The sequence below is a fragment of the Delphinus delphis genome, chromosome 1, assembly GCF_949987515.2.
Source record: "Delphinus delphis chromosome 1, mDelDel1.2, whole genome shotgun sequence".
Classification (NCBI taxonomy): Eukaryota; Metazoa; Chordata; class Mammalia; order Artiodactyla; family Delphinidae; genus Delphinus; species Delphinus delphis.
The window spans coordinates 97,449,762-97,473,107 of NC_082683.1; the positions used below are offsets into that span (position 1 = coordinate 97,449,762).

The 23,346-nt window shown below is 40.0% G+C and overlaps 2 protein-coding genes across 3 annotated transcripts in view; one reads left to right on the forward strand and one right to left on the reverse strand.

The window, feature by feature from the left end:
* WDR77 (WD repeat domain 77) overlaps positions 1-23,346 on the reverse strand; it is a 37,214-nt gene that overhangs the window by 5,868 nt on the left and 8,000 nt on the right. The window contains exons 2-5 of one of the 2 annotated variants that reach the window (XM_060027217.1): positions 2,031-2,177; positions 1,584-1,769; positions 657-798; positions 329-378 (exon numbers count right to left, since the gene is read on the reverse strand). In XM_060027217.1, the coding sequence (XP_059883200.1) occupies positions 329-378; positions 657-798; positions 1,584-1,769; positions 2,031-2,145 (493 nt within the window). In that variant the 5' untranslated portion in view covers positions 2,146-2,177. Of the gene's footprint in view, positions 1-328; positions 379-656; positions 799-1,583; positions 1,770-2,030; positions 2,325-23,346 lie in introns of those variants that run through there. The other variant, XM_060027207.1, reaches the window with a different exon arrangement.
* ATP5PB (ATP synthase peripheral stalk-membrane subunit b) lies at positions 2,412-19,486 on the forward strand. Its single transcript, XM_060027229.1, has 7 exons — positions 2,412-2,566; positions 2,843-2,879; positions 6,546-6,691; positions 9,423-9,586; positions 9,975-10,100; positions 15,121-15,300; positions 16,357-19,486. The coding sequence occupies exons 1-7, from the start codon at positions 2,527-2,529 to the stop codon at positions 16,432-16,434; spliced, it is 771 nt and encodes a 256-aa protein (XP_059883212.1). The 5' UTR covers positions 2,412-2,526; the 3' UTR covers positions 16,435-19,486.

A 23,346-nucleotide genomic window follows, 5' to 3' on the forward strand; every position in this document is an offset into this window, starting at 1 on the left:
GTCACTGACGAAATGGAAAAAGACTCCAAAGAACTTGGGGACCAACTGATAGTGGGAAACAGGAGGAGTGGAAGAGGACTGGGATTTTCAGCCTCAGGTGACCAAGAAGGTGGTGAGGCTGTCAATAAAAAAAAAAATATAGGGAAATTATGAAAAGGGCTAGAATCGACATTGGAGCCTGACCGTAGTTTTGGAAGAAATATACTACCAGGCAGGAGAGCAAAGAATTGATATCACTAACATGCAAGCAAAGTTCAAAGAGCCCAAAGGGGAGAATAAAAACAAAACAGCCAAGGCCAGGACTGAAAAGGAAGGAACATGCACTCACCTCGGTATGAGTTCAGAATCATCTGCTGAGCAAGGTCCCAAACTTTGATGCTAAGAAGCAAAAGGAAACAGAGACTTAATTTGACCTACACTACCTACATAAAAACGTGTGTTCAAATAAGAACGCCCTATGTCTTTGCCTACTGGACTTCTGGTACAGCCTACTTTTACCATGGATTGCAAAAATCTCTAAGAAAACCTTATAGGCATATCATAATTAGTCACTGGGTTCTTATAATGAGCCCAAAACATAATTTAATGAGGCTAATATGATGCTAAAGACACCCAAAGGAGGCCCAGAAACAGGAGCGATGAGAGGAGGGACCCACCAAAAGTCTTTGCTACCACTGACAGCTTGCATGCCAGAGCTTAGGACACTGACTGTAGACACGATGTCATCGTGCTCATACTTGCAGAACTTGCTGACAATTAGTGTCTCATTCTCATCCAGCTCCCACAATTCAACAGCACCTGTTGGGGGTGGGGAGTAGGGTGAGGGAAACAAGCTTGGATTATGCCAAGACAGAAATTCGCTTCTAGGATTCTAAGCTCTCAGGAGACAAGGAGGAAATCTCCCCAATGATCTGAGTAGCACACAGGCCGTATGGTTAAATATTCCCAGTTATTTGGACACTAAAGTATTTGTTGAACAATTTGAATAAATGTCTTAGAGTCATAAAAATATGTTGAATAACATAAAAATATGTTGTACAGTGACTAAGTATAGAAAATCATCAGACAGCTGCCCTGAATATAGAGTGTTCAAGCTCAATCGCCAGAGAGGCTCAATCTTTAATGTCCCACACTTATCCTTCCATGCAATGCCTGCCAACGTCCATATTCTGATTTCTTTTTTTTTTAATGTCAAAGCCTCCATTGCTGAGACTGACATTCAAGGCAAAGAAAGCAGAATAAAGGCATTTAAGAATAAAATGGGAAGAAATGGAAAGAGCACAGATTGGCCTCGGCATCATCTTTAAGATCAAGATTATCCTTGGTTTGGGGTTGGGTGGATACAGAGAAGAAAAATAGTTCCAATTAATTTCTTAATTTTGTTATGGATTATACTAGGAATTTCCACCAAACAATTTAGAATCTTGGGGAAGGTATTTCCTACCTACACAGTTACTCTCCTTCGGGACCAACACCCTCAAGCTCCCCCAAGCACTGAGTATGGGATTTTAAAAATTGAGCACAGCCCGACCTATACCCATGGCCTCCATCCCACCTGTAAGGTTGAGGAGAAAGTGACTCACCTGAATCGGAAGCCACTAGGATACCTCTGTCCCCTACCCAAGTGAGGTCAGCCACTCCGGCCTCCGTCTGGACTCCAGCGGAGCAGAAACCTTCGTTGGGGGCGGCACAAGGGTCCTTGAAAAGCCAGAGGGAGCCAGCCCAGCAGCGGCCACTCAGGCTAGAAGCCCCGAGCAGAAGCGCCCCATCTAAGGGAGATACAAGTTGTCAGCGCGTGAGGAGTGGAAGGGCTAATCTCCCTGGTGACCGCCCAGCAGCCAGCTGGCCGGGTCTGGATCGGAGCCCAGGAACGCCGAGCACGGCTGGGGACTGAGCTCAGCGACGCGAGGCAGGGGTGAGGATGGCATGCGGGGTAAGCGGGGGGCTGGGGGAAGGCTGGAAGGTTTAGTCCCGGGAAAGGGCATTCGGGGTGGGGTGAGGGAACTCCCAGACCCAGGACCTAGGCTCACCCGACCGGTACCGCGCAGCCTCCAATTGCCGCTCCATACAGGCTGGTGCATTAGGGGGAAGGTTCCACTCCCGGGCCTCCGGGGGCACTAGCGGGGGCGGGGTTTCCTTCCGCATCTCCACGATTCCAACTCCAACCTAGACCCAAACTGGACGCCCGTCGGAGACTCAGCTCCGCGAGCCACCACGTGGCCCCGCTATAGGCCTCCGCCCCTCCGGCCAGGCTACAGCCTCTCTACATCTCGCGAGAATTGCTTCTACGATTCCATTCCCGTTTCCAGCGAGCAACCTCTTGCCGCGGGCTCTCAGTGCCCTGTGCTTCTTATCGCAAAAAAAAAAAAAAAAAAAAAAAAAAAAAAAAAGACCGGAAGTTGATGAAAAGGGCACGATGTTCTCTTCTCGCGAGACTTGTGAGCGACCATCTTGTTTCTGCCCCTGACAGAGTCTCCTGTAGCGGTCACTGGGGCGCGAAGACTGTTGTGTGGACGCTATCTGACAATGTTGTCCCGGGTGGTACTTTCTGCCGCCACCGCAGCAGGTGAGAGGTGCAGACCCTAGTCCAGGCTAGCAGAGTGATTGCAAACCAGCGCGTCTAGGGCTACTTGGAGCGGGTGGGAGGAAAGGGGATGAAAGGCGCGGCGGGATTTGGGCCTGCGTGGAGAGTTGATTAGTGCCGCTCAGAAGGAGAGTGTGGGGTCTCGGGGGATAGGAATGGGGGACGCATGGCCTTAGTGATTGGGCTCCGCGGGGACCGAGGAAGGGGCAAACCAGATTTCACGGTGACCTTGCTAACCTGTGCCTTGTGTATTTCTAGCTCCCTCTCTGAAGAACGCAGCCCTCCTCGGTCCAGGGTAAGTGTAAGGGGTGTAATACTCCCTTTTGTCCGTGTTTTATCACCTATTTCACTTCTGGGTAATCTGTTCTTACCTTTGGGCCGGTAATTACCTTTCTTTAGGTTATTTTGGAACGCTTCAAGTCTCATTCAAACATGTGTGCTCCTGTTACTGCCTGGAACACCGTTGTGTCACTTAATGTGTTCTAACTAAACTAGAAACTGGTTTTGGTGTCCCCTAAGCCCCGCCCCTCTCCCTTGTGACCTTCAGCTAGCCACAGCTGCGGCATCTCTAGTCGGGGTTACTAGATTGCATACCCTAGGACAAGTTTTGTTAAATAAAACAGTGAAGCATATTGTTTTTAATCTGCCTCCCAGATTCCAACTTTTACTGTCAGGTCAGAGAAATTATTCGTCGTTTCAGTAGATATTTATCTTGCCACGCACGTAACCGAACGTAAAAAAAATGAGTAAGGTTAAGTACCTGCCTTCGTGGACCTCACGCACAGTCTACCAGAGGAGGCAGCTATAAAATGGTAGTTTACAGCGAGGATTCCAAAGCTGAAAGAGGGTACACCGGGCTCCTCCACTTACAAGTGGGACCTTACTGTGGGACCTTAATTTCCCCTTGTGCAAAATAGAATAGTACATTATGGATTGTGAAAATTAAGGGAATTAATTCCTGGGAACCCTAAAAACAGTGCTTGGTACATAGTATGTGCTTAGTAAATATTAGAAGGTGTTACTGATATTTCATAAAACGTCAGTTTTCTTTGGGATTTCTCTTTTTACTTCCAGACTTAGTCCTAAATCTTGAAAAATTTGATAACAATCCTGTAGCTTGAAAAAGTGGCTTTGGTTTATCTGTAATTTTTTGTATAAGCAATAAAGTGAGGCTATAATTGGCTGCTTCCAACTTCTCAGAGAAGAAAGATTCCATATAGACAAGTAAATAATTGTAATATAGATAATAAATACATATACAAAATGCAAGGAACATCCTTGATTTCTCTTTCACATTTCATGTCTAATGCATTAGTAAGGCTCTTTCTCCAGATGATATCCAGACTCTGACCACTTCTTCCACTACTACTGCTACTGGAGTGTGAACCACCATCACGTTTCACCTAGGCTATTTCAGTTGTCTCCTAACTAGTCTCCTTGAATCTATATTCTTGTCCCATTACAGGCCATCCTCACAATAGCCACAGGGATTCTGTCAGTCCCCCCACCCTTCCCCTGCAGAACCCTCTAGAGCTGCCCATCCCACTTGAAATCAAATCCAAACTTACCTTAACACAGAAAGTTCAACATGGGTTGACCCCATCCTACCTCTTGATTTACCTTCTTACATTCTCTTTTAAGCTCATTCTCTAGCCTTACTGGCCTTCTTGCTATTCCTCTGAAAACTGCCAAGCTTATTGTTGCCTCAGGACCTTTGTAGTTGCTCTTCTCTCTTTTCCCCAGGTCATTGGCTCAAATGTCATCTGATCTACCAAAAAAGCCTTTCCCTCACTCCGTTGCTCCTTAGCCCCTTCCTTCACCTGTTTTTCTTCATGGCACTTAAAACTGTCTGAAATTGTGTATGGACCTATACACTCAACACTTCCCAAACCCCTACTAGAATGTCAGAGGCTGGGACTTTGTCTGCTTATTGTTAAACTCCCGGTGCCTAATACAAGCAGAAAGTCAGTAAATGTTTTGTTGAGTGAGTAATTGTCAACCCAAGATTGGAAGGCCTTTATAAAGGATATACTCAAGATGTTCTGAAGGCTGGTTGGTCTTGGCACTCATTAAGTGAAAGGTATACCAGGCAGAAGGAGCAGCATGAGGGTTTTTTTGTTTTTTTTGTTTGTTTGTTTTTGAAAGCTGTAAGTAGTTCCATATGGCTGGAGAGCAGGAGAATGAAGGAAGATGAGGATATAAAATTTGACAGGTGCTGAATCACGTATCCTGTATTAAGTAGTTTGTTTTCTGTGGGCAGGAGAGAGCCTGTTGAAGAGTTTTAAAGTCAAATTTGCATTTTAAAAACTTTCAAAGCAGCAGGGAGGGGGCTAGGTTCAAGGGGTATTTGAGGAAGAGCCAAGAGAACAGATTTTGGGTTACTTACTTGTTTAGGCAGGAGTAGATGAGGGCTTGACGTGAGACAGCCAGTTAGGGAGAGGATTTGTGTTCCCCTAAAGCAAGTTCTTTAGTGCTATGATTTAAGTCAGTGGTTCTCAACCTGGGGCAGTTTTGCCCTCCAAGGGACTTTTGGCAATGTCTGGAGACACTTTTTGGTTGTCACCACTGGGTAGGAGGGGGGATGCTACTGGCATCTGGTGTACAAAGGCCACAGGGATTCTCCTAATTATTCTAAGTGCACAGAACAGCCTTCCACAACAAAGAGTTGTCAGTAGTTGAAAATGTCAGTAGTGCTGAGGTTTAGAAACCCTGATTAAAATGAAAGAATCTTGAGCATGATTCTCAGATTTCAAAAGTTGGTGAGGTAACTCAATACATTGGGAAGCAGAAATAATATTCAAAAGACAGGCAGTGAACAATAATCAATGAAATAATGTAAACTCTTACATTGCAAGGAGATAAGAGAGAGGGGAGGGGAGGGACAAAAACATACTTAGAATTTGAAGGGGATTTAGCTCGACAGCAGATATGAAAAGGCTAGAGGATTTTATTTCATCAGAATCCTATGTAGCAGTATGCTGTAACTGCTACAGATACAATCTTAGGCTACTTTAAAGATCAGAATAGTTCGCAGATCCATGATAATAGTACAGTGGTTCAAGCCCAGCGATGGCAATAGCAAGTTCTCAATATGTATTGATATTTGTAGGATGAATGAATCAGTCAAGCTATATTTCAGTTCAGTATTGTGTTCAGTTCTGTATACTTCATTTTTGTAAACAAAACCAGTTTGCTGCTTGTGGACAGTCAGGATTGTGAAGGAACTGAGATGTTTAACCCAGATACATGAGTGTTAACTTACATAGAAGAATAATATTAGAACCAATGGATAGAGGTTTCAAGGATGTATGTAGCAGTTCAATTCAAAGGATGATCATAGTTAGAGCTATCCAACACTGAAAAAGCATGTTTCACTTAGTGGTTATTTAGCACCCCAATACAGAGAATATTCAGAAAGGTCAAAGTTCTTGCCATCAGGGAGCTCACAGCACAGTGGACATGTAATAGCTAACCGCTTACATAAAACTTTACCATATGCCAAGCACTATTCTATATACTTTACATTTATTAACTCAGTTAATCCTCACAGCAACCCTCTAAGGTCATATTCTTTGTTCCTACTTTACTTTAGAGAAATCAGAGACTACAAAAGCATAAATTAAAATTTGAACCCAGATAGTCTCGCTGCAGAGTCTATGTTCTTACATAATTCATTGCTAGTAATAGACATATAAAGTGCTAGACAGATGACCCGTAAGACTTAACAGAAGGGATTCTAGTATTGGGTAGAAGGTTACATACAGCTTTAAGTAAGTTGTTTCCCCTTATCACACAGCTAATTATGGGACCCTAACCTTCCTGTTCTTGGTCTGTTCTGTTCCCATTAAGACAGTGGGAAACAGCCTCAATCCTCATCCCTATTTGTTCTTTTCTACAGTTGTTCATACATTGTGTTCTCTTTAAAGAATAGGCTTTAAATTTGTGTAATTCCTACCTGTAGGGTATTGCAGGCAACAAGGATCTTTCACAAAGGGCAGCCAAGTCTTGCCCCTGTACCACCTCTTCCTGAATATGGAGGAAAAGTTCGTTTTGGGCTGATCCCTGAGGAATTTTTCCAGTTCCTTTATCCTAAAACTGGTGTAACAGGTGAGCATTTGCCCAGTGTTTGATAGTATGTTTAGATGGTATGGTTTATGTTAATCTAGCGTTTTAGTGGTCTCTTAACCTCTTCCACATGTACCAGAAAAATCAAGTCAGTTGTTTTTAAAGTAAAGTGTGGAAGTGATTCAATATAAGAATTGATTTGGTTGCTTTAACTTGTCTTTGGAATAAATTTGTTTGGGATTTTAACTTGATTTTATAACATTGTCTCCATTTCTTGTTACGCCAAATTTATTGACTGCCTGCTGTATGCTAGGCACTGTTCTAGGCATACAGTGGTGAACTGAAGTGCCTGCCATCATGAAACATACATTCTTTTGTAGGATAGACAATAAGGAAATGAGTAACTGGGGAATTCCCTGGCGGTCCAGTGGTTAGGACTCGGTGCTTTCACTGCAGGGGCCCGGCTTCCATCCCTGGTCAAGGAACTAAGATCCTGCAAGCCGCACAGAGCGGCCAAAAAAACCAAAATTGAGTAACTGTATAATACATTTTCAGGTAATGATAGAAAGAGCTGTGGATTAAAATAAAGCCAGGTAAGGCAATAGAGACTCTGTGTTGTATGTATAATTACGAAAAAAGAGCTGGGCCATGTTAATCAGGGTTTTTTTTTCCTTTTAAAAAGGCATAGGGACTTACCTGGTGCCGCAGTCGTTAAGAATCCGCCTGCCAATGCAGGGGACACAGGTTCAAGCCCTAGTCCGGGAAGATCCCACATGCCACGGAGCAACTAAACCCGTGTGCCACAACTACTGAGCCTGTGCTCTGAAGCCTGCACACCTAGAGCCCTGCTCCGCAACAAGAGAAGCCACCGCAGTGAGAAGCCTGCGTGCCGCAACTAGAGAAAGCCCGCGCACAGCAACGAAGACCCAACGCAGCCAAATGAATAAATAAATAATTTTATTTAAAATAAATAAATAAAAAGGCATAAACTGTACTGAAACCTTACATTTTTATAATACTATATGCTTTCACTTTATTTAATCCATACAACAGTTCTATGAAGACTTTTTTTTTTTTTTTTTTTTTTTGCTGTACTGTCTGGAGCACAGGCTCCAGACGCGCAGGCTTAGCGGCCATGGCTCACGGGCCCAGCCGCTCCACGGCATGTGGGATCTTCCCAGACCAGGGCACAAACCCGTGTCCCCTGCATCAGCAGGTGGACTCTCAACCACTGCGCCACCAGGGAAGCCCGAGACTTTCTTTTTTTTAATAAATTTATTTATTTATTTTTGGCTGCGTTGGGTCTTCATTACTGCTTGCAGGCTTTCTCTAGTTGTGGTGAGCAGGGGCTACTCCTTGTTGCGGTGCGCCAGCTTCTCACTGTGGCGGCTTCTGTTGTTGCAGAGCATGGGCTCTAGGCACACAGGCTCAGTAGTTGTGGCTCGCAGGCTGTGGAGCACAAGCCCAGTAGTTGTGGCGCACGGGCTTAGTTGTTCTGCGGCATGTGGGATCTTCCCGGACCAGGGCTTGAACCAGTGTCCCCTTCGTTGGCAGGTGGATTCTCAACCACTGTGCCACCAGGAAGCCCTATGAAGACATTTTTATTACCCGGAACTAGAAAACAAAGAATTTGCTGAGATTTATTCTCTCTTTAGTGACTGAGTTGGACTTAAACACAGGTTCTACAGTTAAGTTTAGTGTTCTTACTACTACATGCACTGCCTCTCTTGCTGTTTCCAAATATTGCTATGACCATGAAACATTGAAAACCAAAGTTTTTTTTTTTTTAATCTCTCCAGGGAGTGGCCTAAGGTAGACTAAAATTGCAAGAAACATTAATTTCCTCAGACCTCCATAGCTGATAAAAATGCTACATATGATAGGCCTTTCTTATCAATTCACATTTAAAATTTATACATTGAAGGCAAATTTTTTTTAAAAAATGAACTGTTGAAACTTTGTATGGGAAACTGGGTAAAATATATTTGAGAATGTAACCCTTTTATTCTCATAGTACATCCTAACATCCTTTGGTACCTGTATTGCTCAAAAACATTGTAAACTGCTTCCCCAAAGACCTGCTTTGACCTTACCTAGCATCTAATGCGGCATAGAGGAAAATCCTAAAGAAATGTACCTTATGGTTTGTGTCCTTTCAGAATTCATGGCCTGGTTAAAGAAAAAGATGGCTATATTTGAAGCATTATAATAAGACACTACAGGAGTTGAGAATCCTGTTATTTAGTTCTTTTACATACATGCTTCATAGTTGTATCTGTTTTGTTTGCTTATTTCCAGTGTCAGGTTCCTATTCAGTAAATAGGCAAGAGTGGATAAATTTTATTCTGACCAATGTCCCCACTCAATAAATAGTATATTTTGCTGCACAAATTACTTCTGGAAGTAACTTGACATCTTTATAAAATACTTCCTGTTAGTTGAGCAATTGTACCAGATACTTAATATACATTATTTCTCAATTTCATCAACCCTATGAGGAAGGTACTATTCCCATATTACAGTTAAGGAAACTAAGCTCAGAGATCATCTATATTGCTCAGTGTTTTATAAGTTGCAGAGTCAGATTTCCATGGGTCCAGATCCTTGTTCTTGCAACCCTACCATACTGGTTCTCATCTAGTGTTCCGTCTTTGAATCTGATTATTTAAAATCATGATTAACTTTGCCTTCAACTAATTAAGTACGGAAGTATCTCTGTCTTCCCCTTTTAGACATAGTATATCCATCATAAAATAACTTTTTCTTCTTTTAGGACCCTACGTGCTCGGAACTGGGCTTATCTTATATTTACTCTCCAAAGAAATATATGTGATAACTGCAGAGACCTTCTCTGCCATTTCAGCAATAGGGGTGCTTATCTATGTAGTTAAAAAATATGGTGCCTCTATTGGTGAATTTGCTGATAAACTCAATGAGGTAAGAACCATAAACCTTATTTCCTATTTTAGACCGTAGTAATCGTGTCAAAGCCATCAAGTGATGTTTTTGGTACGAATGATAGGGGCAGAGCGTATAGAAATGAATCTAATTATAATGATTTCGGTTATAAGTGTTAATGTTATTACTAACTTGAGATCAAGTTTTAAAAATCTACCAAACTTTCTCCAGCTTTTCCATAGTGTTGTTCATTCAACAAGATACTGCATAGCTATTTTTGGCAACTCTTTTCACGGATTTGTATAGTTCTCCCTATGTGTGGGTGTTTTCACAAATGAGGGGTATGACTTCGAGGAAGCATAAAATGAAACTTTTTTATTACCCTTGGTACTTTCACTGATCTTTGTTGTAAATATCATAATTGCAGCAAAAAATTGCCGAACTGGAAGAAGTGAAACAGGCTTCCATCAGACAAATCCAAGATGCAATTGATCTGGAGAAGTCACATCAGGCACTGGTTCAAAAGCGCCATTACCTTTTTGATGTCCAGAGGGTAGGTTTCAGAACTTTCTAAGGCAAGTGAAGTTACTCATTTGTGTGCATTTAACACAAAAAATTAGAATCTTATGAGGAATAGTTGGATAAGTTGAGCATATTTTGTTTAGAAAAGAGAATATTTGGGTGGGGGTCTAAATAGCAGTTACAGATATTAACTATACAGTGGACCTATCCAGTAGAAAAATAACTAGAATTATTACTCTAAAACTAGAAAGAGTAAAAAGTATAAAAGGACACATTTTGAGTCCACACAGAGGGAAAATAATTCATTAAGTTATAGCAGATTAAAAAATGGCATTCATTGTAAAATACAGTAGGTGAAATACATGCTGTGCATTTCATACATGCTCACTATAAGAAAGTCTTACTTAACATACTTGCTATAAGAAAATCTGATACCTCACATTCCAGATTCACAAAGCAGATTCAGATGGCCGGAGAGCTTTTTACTATGATCAAAGCATAATTAGATTCTAAAATATTTAGTTTCTAAAACAACTTTAGGAACGTGTTCAAGCATTTTGTTGTTAATTACTTTGAGCCCAGTACTTTATGCCTGATATTTAAAGTGAGATGAGCTTATATTGAAATTTTATGTATAGAAACACCTATGAAATGAAAAATTAGGTGCTAAGGTAAAATAAGTATCTGAAATATTAAGGGTTTGGGCCAGTATTTCCTAGTGTAGTCTCGGTACCATGTGCACCAGTCATCTTTGATGCAAATTTTTGGACCCATTCCAAGACCTGTGAGATTAGAACCTCTGTTAGGAGCTATCCAAGAGTTTGTATTTTTTTTTAAATAGGATCCTGAGAGATTCTTAAGCACATAAATGTTTGAAATCCTTGGAAATTTTTAAAATATCTTTCCGTGCAGATTTAGGTTACAATCTAAATGCTTCCTGCCTCATAGAAACTATGTATGCACAAACAAAATCTGGCTTTTGAAGATGTAGCTTTTTTATAAGATTCAAATGATAGTCATTAAAATTTTTATTTATTTATGAAATATTTAATAGGTGTATTTTATATGTGAACACTGGTCAAGGCAAGGTGCTGGGAATACAGCAGAGAGCAAAACAAAGTCTGCCTTCCTGGGGTCTTTCTCCTAGCCAGGGGTTGAGAGAAGGACAGGAGAAAAATAATTAAGCAGATGTGAATGTCAACTGGTATGAAGTACATGTAGAATAATGAACTTATGTTAAAGGAAAAGGGATTTTAGAAGGAGGGAGTTACTGTTTTTATTGGGCAGGCTAGAAAGGCTTCTAATGTGATAATTTGAATAGAGACCTGTCAAAGTGATGGTTCAGGCTGTGTGGATTTCTGAGGAAATAGTATTCCAGGCAGAGGGAAGAACAATTGCAAGGGCCCTAATCCTGGAAGCTTGCTTGGTATAGACAAGGAAAAGTAAGGAAGCCACTGTAGCTGAAGTGGAATGAGTGAGGAGGAAGGTAAAAGGAAGCAAGGCAGGGAGTGGCCAAGGGCTAGGTCATGTAAAGTCTTATAGGCTTCTATGAGAACTTTGACTTGTACTCAGAATGAGAGAGAAAGTCATTGAAGCTTTTAGGCAGAGGAGTGATATGATCTTGCTCGTGTTTTGAAGGGCGACTCTGATTGCCTTGTTGAAAGTAGCCTTCAATCTTGTATGCATTGGTTCGAAATGCCAGTGAGTTAGCCAAATAGAGTTGTTAGGTAGACCATTAGATATATGAGTCTGGAGTCACTGGGAAGAATTCCAGACTGGAGATGAGGGAATCATGAGCTTACAAGAGGCACAGCTGTAAGACTGGAACATGAAGGAAAATAACTGGAGGAAACAAGGATTATTTTAATTTGTAGTTGCCCTACTTATGGTCAAGTAGTAAGGGTCTAAGAATTTGGCATAGGATTTAGCAACATGGAGGTTGGTGACCTTGGTAAGGGCTATTTGAGTAAGTTGAAGGAAAAAAAAAATGGAAGAAAAGAAATTGGAGTCTGAGTATAGATCACTGTCAAAATTGTGAAGGAGTTTTACTGTATTGGGCAAAGAAATGACTCAGTAGCTCAGAAGGTAGGATGTAGTAATCAAGAGAGATTTTTTAAAAGATGGAAAGTATAACTACATGTTAGCATCTGATAGAAGTTAGTAGAGAGAGAAAAATTGATGCAAGAAAGGGGTGGGAGTAGGGAGGAATTTGCTGGAGCCATGTCCTTCAGTAGGCCAGAGAGTTTAGAATACACAGGTGGAAGGGTTGGCTTCAAGAGCAGAGACAGTTCAGCCATAGTTAAAGGAAGGCAAAGTATGTGAGTATGGGTCCAGGTAGATTGGTTTATATGGTGGTAGAAGTTTGTGAAGTTCTTTGTTTCCTTTTTCTCAGTGAAATAGGAAGGTAGGTCATTTGTTGAAAAGAAAAGTAGTCAAGGAGATATACTAGAGATTTCAGGAGAAAGAAGAACAGGAGAGTGAATGGACTAAAAAAAAAAAAAAAAGATGTACCTAGAAGTATTAAGGGCCTACTTGAGATTAATATCTGAAGCCTTTATATAAAACAGGCAGACCTATAAGCATTCTCATTACAGACTAGAAGATGACAATATACCTGTCACCATTACTAATTCAATGTTATTCTGGCAGTAGAGCTGATATTAGAGAAGAGAAAGAAATAAGAAGTATAAAAATTAGAAAACATAAAGTTATCCTTACGTACAGATTACCTGATGATATATCTCAGAAAGCAGAGAGAATCAACGTAACTCTTAAAACCATAAGCAAATTCAGTAAGGTATTTGGGTACAAAATTAATATCTAATACACAAAATCACTAGCCTTCTGTATATAAATATCAGTTAGAAAATATAAGAGAAAAAGGTAAACCATTTAGGAAGAGATACCTAGGAGTAACTTAACTAGAAATAGAGTCTTTTGGGCTTCCCTGGTGGCGCAGTGGTTGGGAGTCCGCCTGCCGATGCAGGGGACGCGGGTTCGTGCCCCGGTCTGGGAGGATCCCACATGCCGCGGAGCAGCTGGGTCCGTGAGCCACGGCCGCTGGGCCTGCGCGTCCGGAGCCTGTGCTCCGCGGCGGGAGAGGCCACAACAGTGAGAGACCCGCGTACCGCAAAAAAAAAAAAAAAAAAAAAAGGAGTCTTTTTACTTTAAAAAATGTGAAATGCTTGTGAGGTATAAGCTTCTGAGAACCTAGACTCAATAATATAAGGATATCAAATTCTCCCTACTTTAATCTCTAAATTTTACACATTCCTAGAAAGAAAATACTAATAGACTAGGAGTAGGGGGTGTTGGGACTTGAACAAATTGATTATTACTAGAAAAAGTAAAAAATATTCAGGAGTATTCTGAAAAAGAGAAGTAGTGAACAGTCCTACCAAATATTAAAGCTCAAAATTGTAAAGGAACTTTAAATAAATAGCTTGGCACACTACATGAATAGAAAGTCAGATTGGCACAGCACTTGAGAGAGAGGGTCTAGAGATAGACCTAAACTCATAAGGTAGTTTAGATCGGTGGCATTTTCATCTTAGAGGGGAAAGACAGACGGGGTATCTTTGTAGGTACAGAGTTGTTTTCCTACTTTTTGCCTTATACCAAAACAAATTTAAGGTGAATTAAAGATCTTTAGATAAGAAATGAAACCATAAAAGTAGAAAAAGAGAACATGAAAAACAATACAATACCCTTGGAATGGCAAAGCCTTTCTAATAAAGACAACAAAATGCAGAAACTTGTGTGGTGACGTATGTTAACTAGACCCATTGTGGTGATCATTTCACAGTATATACAAATACCGAATCATTGTGTTTGTATGCCTGAAATTAATGTAATATTGTATGTCAGTTATACTTCAATTTTTAAAAATCCAGGAACTATAAGAGGAAAAATTAAGTTGATCTCATTAAAAATTTAAGTTTTACATGTAGAAGTTACCATAAACAAAGTTAAGAGACAAACTAGGAAGAACACATGCATTCCATATGACACAAAAGGGTAGTTACCTTAGGATAGACCAACATCCCAGTAGAAAACTAGGTGTAGGACATGCACAATTTATAAAGATGTAAGTAAATGTAAATGGCTTCTAAATATGTAAATTTTCTCCTTAGAGAATGACAATTAAAATTGATGTTTTTTTCTGCTTATCAGAATAGTCGAGAGTAAAATGTTTTATAAACACCATTGGCCAGGGTTTAGAGTAACAAGCATTTGTGTTGCTGGTGAGAGTATGAAGCAGTACAACTTTTCTGTGGAATTGGACAGTGTTAATCACAAGTTAAAATGGATCTTTAAGAGCCTGGGCTTTGTAGCCTGACTCCTTGTAGTCAGGTCTTGGCTTCACAGTTCATTTGCTCTATAACCTTGGACAAATTCCTTAGCATCTGCCTCTGTTTCCTCCTCACTGTAAAATGAGTATAATAATAGTAACTATCCCATGGTGTGATTTTAAGATTTAATTGAATTGACACACAGTGTTTAGAACATAGTAGGTACTCAACAGTTATTAGCTATTATTTGACCCAGCAAGTATTCACACATAAGTGCAAAGACACATACAATATACACAGCAGCATTATTTGTTAAAGAATTGGAAGCAACCTAATCTATTAATAGAGCTTAAATAAATTATGGATTATGAGACACCAAAATAGTAGAATCCAATGTAACTTTTAAAATTAAGGTGGGTCTTTGTGTCATAATCAGTAAAAGTGATGTTTGTGTGTGTACATATACCTATGTTTTGTTTATTAAATATTTCTGGGAGAAAATACAAGAAATAGAGGAAGATGGTAGCCTATGGAGGGGCTGGAGGAGACTTATTTTTTACTGCATATACTTTTAAATATATTTTTACTATATGCTGTTAGAATTTTTCTACCACATGCATGTGTTACCTATTCATATTAAACAAATGAATTTTGCATAAAATACAGGTAATGATGGGTATTCTAATGGGCAGAATCCTCAGAATGGAAGTGATCCTTTAACTGTGCAAACAGTTTTCATCACTTCTTAATTTTCTTCAGAATAACATTGCCATGGCTTTGGAAGTTGCTTACCGGGAACGACTGCATAGAGTATACAAGGAGGTAAAGAATCGCCTGGACTATCACATCTCTGTGCAGAATATGACACGTCAGAAGGAACAAGAGCACATGATAAACTGGGTGGAGAAGAACGTGGTACAGAGCATCTCTGCGCAGCAGGTACATGATGTTTTGAAGCTTCTGGAGTTGTATTGATATCTCTGACAGGATAAAAATAGCTGGTAAGGAGTCTTTAGCCTAGAGACATTGGGGTGGTCCTGGTTCACTTTTCTGGTTAGTGGTAACCTAGAAGATGCTGTACAACTGCCTTGGTAGGTTGCCTCCCTCCTCAAAGTTTGGCTTCCAAAGAGTCTCTCACCTCATGGATCAAGAGGAGTGGAAAGATGGTTGAGAACACTCGTTGAACAGACGTATGTTCAAGTTCCAACATTTGGGAAATATTAAGCAACATATTTCATTTCTCTGTAAAACAGAGGCTGGACAAGTCTTCTTCTGAGCCTCTTCCATTTTCTGAATAATTCCATGATTTCCATTCCATGCCATTTCCTCTTCCCAGCCACTTAATTCATTGGTCTTGTGTTTTCTATTTTTTACCTAAATGTGATTTCCTTTTTAAATTTTATGTTCTTTATTTACTTTTGACTTTATTTCTTCTTTCCTAGATTTATAGTATACTTAGGCATTTCTGATCATTTTCTGCATAACCATGCAGGACTAGAAAAACAGGGTCTGTCAACATTTAATGCCTTGGGTTTTTTAAAATAAACTGTCTTTTACATAAAAGTTATATACTTATTTAAGAAACTTGAAAAGACAAAAGTATACAAAAGAGACTAAAAGTTATTTTTATTCTTTCTTAACATTTCTCTATTAGTAATGTTTGTTAGGTTGGTCTTTTTTAAGCAGCTATTAGCTGTAAAACCTAACATCAGTGGCACATGGTTACAGGAGTATCTAGCTTCAACCTCTAAACAGGTTTCACTGATGAAAGCTATGAGCCAGGGGACTTTAAATTCCCTCCATTTGCTTAAAATAAATTTTGCATCTCCCCCATGTTAAATAATTAAATAATTTTTTGTAGTCTATCATATTAAGCCAGTACTCCATCTTGAGATTCCGAGGAACCTCTTATAGGAGGTATCCTTTAGAATTACAGTGTTTATACCCTTCCATGATTTGAAAAGTTCTAACCAGCTTTCTCTTTCCTTATCACAGGAGAAGGAGACAATTGCCAAGTGCATTGCAGATCTAAAGCTGCTTGCAAAGAAGGCTCAAGCACAGCCAGTTCTGTAAATGCATCTGTCCCAATTGAGACAGCTAGAAACAGTTGACTGACTAAATGGAAACTAGTCTATGTGACAGAATCTTTCTGTATTGCTCTATACTGAAGTTAGTTTCCCTTTCCTAAAAATGAAAAGTTTGAGTTTCATGTAATGAGAGAATTAAAACAATCTATTGGCCAGGAAGATGTTTCTCTCATCCTTCTTGCTCTGCATTTTGAGTTGTTCCATGATCACTTTCGAATAAGCAGTTTGCTTTGAATAAAGTTTGGTACCTGACTAAAAATTGTCAAGTTAGAGTTTAAATTTGAATTAATTCAGCCATCTTACAATAAAGTGACGGTTGAAACAAAGTTTTTCAAGATGCATAATTTTCTGAAATGTTATTTCAACATTTATTATATGGGTAAAATTAAAGATGTCATTGAGCTGATAATATTGTTTATAAAACTTAGTGGTAAGCTATTTCTTGCTGACAGGTTATGGAGAATTTAAAACTTTTCAATATTCTTAAAATAACTAAAGGAAATATTGTATATCAAATTATATCATTGACTTTATTTTCATTTTAGTAGTATGTCAACAGAAAATTATTATGGACTCAATGTGTCATAAAATCACTCTGAAGAATCCAGCAGATAGTTAGAAGATTCTGCCCTTCCATTGGTTTGTCTATATTTAATTCTCCCATACTTGTATAAGGATTTACTTGTAAACAGATGGATAACTTACATAATAGGAAATATTTGAAAATACGTATCATATGGATAATTGCCATTTTCATTGACTTCCTAAGGTTTTAATTATATAACAGTCATTTAAGTCAGTATTTATTTATTGATTGATGGCTATTGTATTCATCTTATATAGAAATCAAACTGATATCATTATTAAGATGTTACTTAAAGGAGATTTTGATAGGGTCAGCAGAGGTGTTCCAAATTATTCATTAAACAAAGAATTGCCGTGCTAAGCACAATCCTGCAGTGGTCATACAGAGATAAAAAGTTCCTACCTCAGGGAGTTAAATATCTACTGGAACGGCAGTAAGAATATGTGATACAGCACAGATTTTAGGTGTTTTGAGAGTGTAATGACAAGCACCATTTTAAGTAGTCTCAATAACCTCATCAGTTTCCTTGTACCTAACTGTATCAGTCAGCATTCAGTCAGAGAAACAGAGCTACTAGGATATATGTTTATAGGTAAGGGATTTGACTTTATGCTGTCACGGGAGCTGGTTAAGCCATCTCTGTAAGCTCTTAATCTGTTTCTGATGAAGGAGCTTGACGTGCATGGAGCAGGCATTTAAGAAGGGAAAGTGGATGTGAAATGGGAGCGGGTAGGAACAAGTGGAAATAACAAGCACGGACTGAAACCCTTGTCAGTTTTTATTACCTCAGATCTTCATGGTATGATTGTCCTGCAAAACCCCAAGCCTTTCCTCACACACCTGGTCCAAAGGTTAGAGAAGCTGAAGGATGACCCAGAGAAGGGTTGGGAAGTTATAGGCCCAGCTACAATTGGTGAGTTAACAGATTAGCACCAGTATGTATAAGCCACAAAGTTGCTTCTTTGCATTCGCACAGGCAGCTAGGCTAGGCATGAGGCTGTCAAAGTCCTCTGGCCAGTCACTTCATAATGAGAACAGTTTCATCTGGGTCTCCTCATAAGGCTATCAGATCCAAGCAGAGACTGACAGTGTGCCCCATAGTCCCCAGAACCAGGGAGCCAGATGAATGACATCCTGTACTCACAGCAACACTTACAACATGTTTGTATGGTTAGCCAACACGATGCTGTGACACCTGGACTTTACTGTTGCAGCCAGCTGTAGAGCATATGCTGCTCCTTTTGGACAAGGATGTGCTGGGGGAGTTTGTTTACCTGTGCCCAAGGAGCATGGTATCACAACCGAAAGTGAAGCCAGTCAGGAATGAAAAGGAGGTAATAAGCTGAGCAGATTTCCTAGAGGGGAAACGCCAGACTACAGCCCCAAATCTTTACCTTCAGAATACCAGAAGTTCATTTCTATGTGGTGGATGTGGTTTGGTATGTACAAATTGGCTGCATGGTAATTGGTTGTGCAGTCTCAAGAGTATCACAGTTATTTTTTAAATGTATGGTATGAAAAAGTTCAGTTGATTTGAAGTATTTTCGTATTAGCAAAAGAAATAGATTACATTTGTCAATGATAAAAGGGAAATGTTGGGTTCTTTTGTCATAAATTTTGTAATGACCGTAAAAATAATTTCTAATCCATGATAGCTAATAAGAATCTGAAGATCATTCCATCAAGTGGTCAGTTAAGTAATTCACTGGCTATTCTTAGCATCATTCATGGTGGAATAACCAGATATCTTTCCTGATCTGCTGAAATACGAAGTAGTATCACCTGTGATGTAATCTAGCCAGACGTATTTAACCTGAATCTCTCAGGACTTAAGATGTAAATTCCAGTTTCCAGGAAATGCAGGAGATAGAGGGACATTATAAATGACACCAGGGGAAGTAATTAAATTAGGGATTATGCTTCCATTTATTGGGTCATAGTGTTTTTCATTAAAATTTTTAATGTTCTCTGTTAAGGTCCTGTACCTTTTTTTGTAAGATTTATTCTAAAGACTTTCTATTCTTTATTAAGATTATAAAACGTACGTGGCTTAAAAGTAAATTTTCTGTTTGTTGGAGTAAGAAAATTAAGATTCAGATTCCTGCAACTTTGTTGCTGAGGTTAAATGCAATTAAGATGCAAAATGCTGTAACATTTGCTTCCAGTCATGGTAGACTAGGTAATTCAGACCAGCTCTCCTACTGAAGAAATTTTTCGCATCTGGGTGAAATATAAAACATATCTTAAAAATATTAAAGCACCGGATGGCCCTAGAGATTGTCATACTGAGTAAAGTAAGTCAGACAAGGACAAATATCATATGATATCGCTTATATGTGGAATCTAAAAAAATGGTACAAATGAACCTATTTACAAAACAGAAATAGAGTCACAGATGCAGAAAACAAACTCATGGTTACCCAGGGGGAAAGGGGGCGGGAGGGGGGGGATAAATTGGGAGGTTGGGATTGACATACTCACACTACTATATATAAAATAGATAACTAATAAGAACCTACTATGTAGCATGGGGAACTCTACTCAATACTTTGTAATGGCCTATATGAGAAAAGAACCTAAAACGAGTGGCTATATGTATATGTATAACTGATTCACTGCTGTACACCTGAAGCTAAAAACACTGTAAATCAACTGTACTCCATTAAAAATTAAAAAAAAAAAAATCTCTGCCTAACCTAGAAGTTTTGTAATTTTAGCTCCCACCGTAAGGATATGTTACATAATTTGTAGATGGTGTGAAATAAAGAGTTTAAGACTTTTTTGTTTTTCATATGAATTCCCAGTTGTTTCAGCACAGTCTACTAAAAAGATTATCTTCCCCCCCCAAAAAAATAGAATAAAATAAAATAGACAATAAGAACATACTGTATGGCACAGGGAACTCTACTCACTTCTCCATAATGACCTATATGGGAATAGAATCTAAAAAAGAGGGGACATATGTATATGTATAACTGATTCACTTTGCTGTACAGCAGAAACTAACAACATTGGGAATCATCTATACTCCAATAAAAATTAAAAAATGTTAAAGCACCAAGAGATCATGAGAAATCATCAGATCAAGAACTGAGAGAGAGTGGAAATTCAGAGAGGTGAGGTTAGCCCTCAGGACCATTTTTGTCCTGGGAGCATTTGCCCATCTGAAAGACATGGCTAAGACACTTAGTCATGTTTTTGGTCGTTTCACAGGGCTAGAGGAACAAAACATGGAGTTCAGGACCCATCAAGAATAGAGACCCTACATCATTAATCATTAGAGAAATGCAAATCAAAACTACAATGAGATATTATCTCACACCAGTCAGAATGGCCATCATCAAAAAATCTAGGAACAAAAAATGCTGGAGAGGGTGTGGAGAAAAGGGAACACTCTTGCACTGCTGGTGGGAATGTGAATTGGTTCAGCCACTATGGAGAACAGTATGGAGGTTCCTTAAAAAACTACAAATAGAACTACCATATGACCCAGCAATCCCACTACTGGGCATATACCCTGAGAAAACCATAATTCAAAAAGAGTCATGTACCAAAATGTTCATTGCAGCTCTATTTACAATAGCCCGGAGATGGAAACAACCTAAGTGCCCATCATCGGATGAATGGATAAAGAAGGTGTGGCACATATATACAATGGAATATTACTCAGCCATAAAAAGAAACGAAATTGAGCTATTTGTAATGAGGTGGATAGACCTAGAGTCTGTCATACAGAGTGAAGTAAGTCAGAAAGAAAAAGACAAATACCGTATGCTAACACATATATATGGAATTTAAGAAAAAAAAATGTCATGAAGAACCTAGGGGTAAGGCAGGAATAAAGACGCAGACCTCCTAGAGAACGGACTTGAGGTTATGGGGAGGGGGAAGGGTGAGCTGTGACAGGGCGAGAGAGAGGCATGGACATATACACACTAACAAACGTAGTAAGGTAGATAGCTAGTGGGAAGCAGCCGCATGGCACAGGGATATTGGCTCGGTGCTTTGTGACAGCCTGGAGGGGTGGGATAGGGAGGGTGGGAGGGAGGGAGACGCAAGAGGGAAGACATACGGGAACATATGTTTATGTATGACTGATTCACTTTGTTATAAAGCAGAAACTAACACACCATTGTAAAGCAATTATACCCCAATAAAGATGTTAAAAAAATAAATAAAATAAAATATATGAAGAAAAAAAAAAGAATAGAGACCCTAGTAAACCACCACTGCCTACCACCACCACTACCATTCGCACAGTCAGCTGCACTCTAGGAATAAAGATGAAGACAAATAACCAGCCCTTGGGAGTTCCCTGGTGGCCTAGAGGTTAGGATTCCGGGCTTTCACTGCTGTGGCGTGGGTTCAACCCCTGGTTGGGGAACTGAGATCCTGCAAGCTGCGGGGCGTGGCCAAAAATAAATAAATAAATAACCAGTCCTTAATGAACAGTGTCCTGCTGTGAACAGATGACCCAGTAAAAACTCAAGCCCCGAACTTGGATTAAGGTGATCACAGATTGCTGGTGCCCCCAGGTGGCTGGCAAAAGCAATAAAAGAAACCTTGTTTGGAGGAAGATAACATGATTCTAGTCTTGCACTCCGATCACTACATTACGTTGTGTTAAGACTCCATCTTAGCAGGCTGGAGAGAGACTCTCCTGCTGGCCTTGAAGAATCAAACTGCCAGGTTGTGAACTGCCTGTGGACAGGACCACATGGCAGGGAACTGCAGGCAGCTTCTAGGACCTGAAAACAGACTCTAGCTGACAACCAGGGCCCTCAGTTATACAGCTGAAAGAAAATTTATTTGTCCAGCAAATAGGGGACGTGGATTTTCCCCAGTCAAGTCTCTGATGAAACCAAGGCCCCAGCTAATACCTGAACTGTAGTCCGGTGAGACCCTGAAACAGAAAACCCTATTAAGCTGTGTCCCAGCCTCTAACCCACAGAAACTGTGAGAAAAGAAATGTGTACTGTTTTAACCATCTACGCTTGTGATAATTTGTTATACTGTGATAGAAAACTGATACAGCAAGGATCCCTAGCATTTCCATGCAGCATGATTTTTCCTGATTCACCCACTGTGGGTTGCCTTTCAGGGGGTCCAATCCAATTTCCCACTTTGGTGCAGGCTTTAGACTTGGTTTCCTGACCTCATACAAGGCCTTCAGACCCAATCTTCAGGTCACCAAAAATTGGTGGCTATTCCCAGAGCAAACCTTAGCTTCAGGTCTCACTCAACTCTCTCCTTCTGATCTTTGAGGATTTCCAACATCTAGTTCAGCCATGCATTTTTTTTTTTATAATTTTATTTTATTTTATTCATTTTTATTTTTGGCTTTGTTGGGTCTTCGTTGCTGTACACGGGCTTTCTATAGATGCAGTGAGCGGGGGATACTCTTCGTTGCAGTGCACGGTCTTTTCATTGTGGTGGCTTCTCTTGTTGCGGACCACAGGCTCTAGCCGCATGGGCTTCAGTAGTTGTGGTGCTCAGGCTCCGTAGTTGTGGCACACAGGCTTAGTTGCTCCACAGCATGTGGGATCTTCCTGGACCAGGGATCGAACCCATGTCCCTTGCATTGGCAGGCGGATTCTTAACCACTGCGCCACCAGGGAAGTCCCCAGCCATGCATTTTTAAATTATGGTGTTTCAAATGTTTTATCCAGGATTTGCTGGTGTTCTTTAACGAGAGGATCTCTTTAAAAGATCTAATCTGCTGTAGGTCTAGGGATTTCCATTCACTCTTTAACCCACTGAAGTCTGACTCCCCACCACTACTACACCCCAAGCTGCTTTAGCAAAAGAGATCAGGATCTCTTCATTTCCAAATTCAATCAACTCTTTCCAGTCCTCATTTTACTCAGCCTCTCTCTCAGCAGCACCTGGCACTGTTGGCCACAGCTTTTCCTTCCTTCTTTTCCTCCCTGGCTTCTAGTAGCATATGTGTGCTATTACTGCTGTCACTGTTTCCTTGCAATTTCCTTAGCTGACTCCACTTTTTCTGCCTTCCTGTTAAATAGTGGTATTCCTCAGAGTTCTAAGAATGTTTTATTCTCATTCTACAAACTGTACCTGGATGATCTTATCCATCCCCATGGCTTCTATTGATACTATCACGTGTATGCTGACGGCTTCCTAATCTATACCTCACATCTATTAGGCAGGGTAGGTTAGGTTAAGTGAGGTAAGAATCTATCCCAAAATCTCAGTAGTGTAACATGAAAAAGTTTATTTCTTGCTCACACAGAATCCACTGCAGGTCCAGGTGACCCTCCAGAGAAACTATCCTCCATACGGTGACTCAGTGAT